Consider the following 2,537-nt stretch of genomic DNA (forward strand, 5'->3'; position numbering starts at 1 on the left):
TGTATGTGTGTGTGTGTGTGTGTGTGTGTATATATATATATATATATATATATGTATATATATATATATATTTTTTTGTAGATGATTTACCCGATGCACAATCCGTTTATAAAGATCATGAACATCTCTGGAAATTTTATGTGGATTTAGATCGATTTAAAAAGGGACTTTTACACCATGATTATGATTACGTTATTGATATTTTTAAAAATTACACAGAAAAAAAACAAGATGAAAATCCATTATTTGTTCACTCTTGTTGTAATATACTTCGTACAGAGGTAAAACGTTCAGAATATCACTTAAAAAACATCATATGTCGCACAGGTAATAAATATTTTAATAATAAATAAAATACTTAAAAGCTATTAGCTGAAAAATATAAGTTGTATTATAATATATACCATATGTACAATCTTTCTTTACTGACATCGTTTTCCTTTTATTATTCATTTTTTATATTGATGATCAAGTAGTCACAATATGAAGATTTCTATATCTACGAACTGTTATTGCTATGTATATACAGCAAAATACAATTTATATATGAATTATACGTAATATATTGCACATAATATATATCGTAGATTTTTAGTATCAAGAATTATATATGACGAAAGATATAATTTTATATCATAACAACCAAAACTTTCTACATATTTTTTTACTTAATGAATTCTAAAATATTTTTTTCATTTAATGTATAAATTATAAAAGAATATTCTTTATTAAATAACGTACGTTAAATAACGTTATTGAATAACGTACGATGTATGTATTGCATATATTTTATGTATCACATGTAATATAATAAAATAAATAAAATAATAAACTTTAGACTACAAACTTTATTTATAATCTTACCTAATTCACACATTTTTGGATTTTTCAGTCCAAATGGATATCTTCGATATTTTAGGTAAAATCTCATTTGACATAAGATTAAACATTTTAATCAATTTAATGGACAACGAAGCCTGGGGGCTTGCATTAGATTTGATTCAAACACTTAATATACACAATTTACAATATAATGCCGAATATTTCTTGCTATCGGCCGAGATTTACTTGGCTAACAAAAAGATAATAAAAGCATATGATTTACTTAAATGTGAGTTTATTTTACAGAGATCAATTTTTTTTAAATTTTAACGTAATAGTACGTTAACGTAATAAAAATAGTAACATTGTTATAAAAAATATTGATAATGAGTACAAAAACATTAATAAATATTTTAAATATAAAATTCTTTAACAGTAAAAAATACATAACTTATTTCTAACATTAATTCATTATCTATTATAAAAAATCGACATGAAATACATTTCAAATTATCTTTTTTTTCTTTTATTGTTATTTATAATATTAATATATATTATTTATTTGTATTAATTTTTCAGACAAAAATATTTTACGTACTAGCCGTGATAAGTGGTTTGTTAAAAGCACCGTTAATGATGAACATGTACGAACCAAAATAATGTACATGTTATTGGATTCATTTTGTAATGAATTTGTTGAGTATGCTTTCTTTCTTTTTCAATTTTTATTTAAAGATCAAAGCAGTCAGTATTATCCAGTAGGTAAAGTAAAATTTTATAGCCATGTTCTTGTGATTATATATTTATATCATAAATTAATTTTAATTGTATTGCATTCTTAAAAACATATATAAAAATTCTAAACTATATTGTACTCTTAATAATATTTAACAAAATTTATCTTTATCGTTTTTAGATTTATCTCGTTATGTGGACAAGTTAATAATGTTATCTTTGTCAAAAAAAGATTCGAATTTAATCATAGAGATGGCCAACCTAGTGCTTAAATATACTTTTGCATTAAGTACCACAACGTGTCGCGCACTAGTTTCAACATTAATTTATATGAACGAGAATCTAGCGAAACAGATGTATAATTATGCAGAAAGAATAGGTATCTATCCAACAGTGAAGGTAAATATATAATCAACTTTATTTACAAATTAATACAGTAAAAAGAGAAACTAATCAATTTATAAAAAATAATTTTCTTATGTATTTAATATTTTTATATATTCTTTCTTAACATTAGTAATTCTTAAAAAAATAATTAAAATATTCTAACTCAAAAATTTTTTAAAAATAAAAATTGCCAGAAGAGAAAGGCACGAGTAGTACAATATATTCTTAATTTTTCTATTAAAAAAAAATAACAGATACTTTTAATATTAATGATATCATAAATATTTTACATTTAAATTACTTAATATGTGTAATCAATATTGCGATCTTTTTATATTTATTTTTATTTTCAATTAATTATTATATTTTAAATTGAGGATGAGCTGATGAAGATTAAAATGTATATCTAATGATTATATCTAATTTTTATATTAGGTATTAAAGATAAATTAATCATCAGCACTTAACAAGTAGTTTTGACTCGTAGCCTTCCTTTTCTGGCAATTTTTATTTTTAAATAATTCTTAAAATTATTTAATATATATGTATGTATATATATATATATATATATATATATATATATATATATATAT

General features: G+C 21.4%; 1 protein-coding gene across 1 annotated transcript in view; it reads left to right on the top strand.

Annotated features, from left to right (window-relative positions):
• LOC105624983 overlaps window positions 1-2,397 on the top strand; it is a 27,166-nt gene extending 24,769 nt beyond the window's left edge. Inside the window, exons 8-12 of the mRNA XM_012206325.1 lie at window positions 82-327; window positions 893-1,111; window positions 1,402-1,584; window positions 1,739-1,956; window positions 2,380-2,397. Coding sequence (XP_012061715.1) covers window positions 82-327; window positions 893-1,111; window positions 1,402-1,584; window positions 1,739-1,956; window positions 2,380-2,397 — 884 coding nt within the window. The remainder of the gene's footprint in view (window positions 1-81; window positions 328-892; window positions 1,112-1,401; window positions 1,585-1,738; window positions 1,957-2,379) is intronic.
• The last annotated feature ends 140 nt before the right edge of the window (window positions 2,398-2,537 follow it).

This window comes from Atta cephalotes, assembly GCF_000143395.1.
Source record: "Atta cephalotes unplaced genomic scaffold scaffold00098, whole genome shotgun sequence".
Classification (NCBI taxonomy): Eukaryota; Metazoa; Arthropoda; class Insecta; order Hymenoptera; family Formicidae; genus Atta; species Atta cephalotes.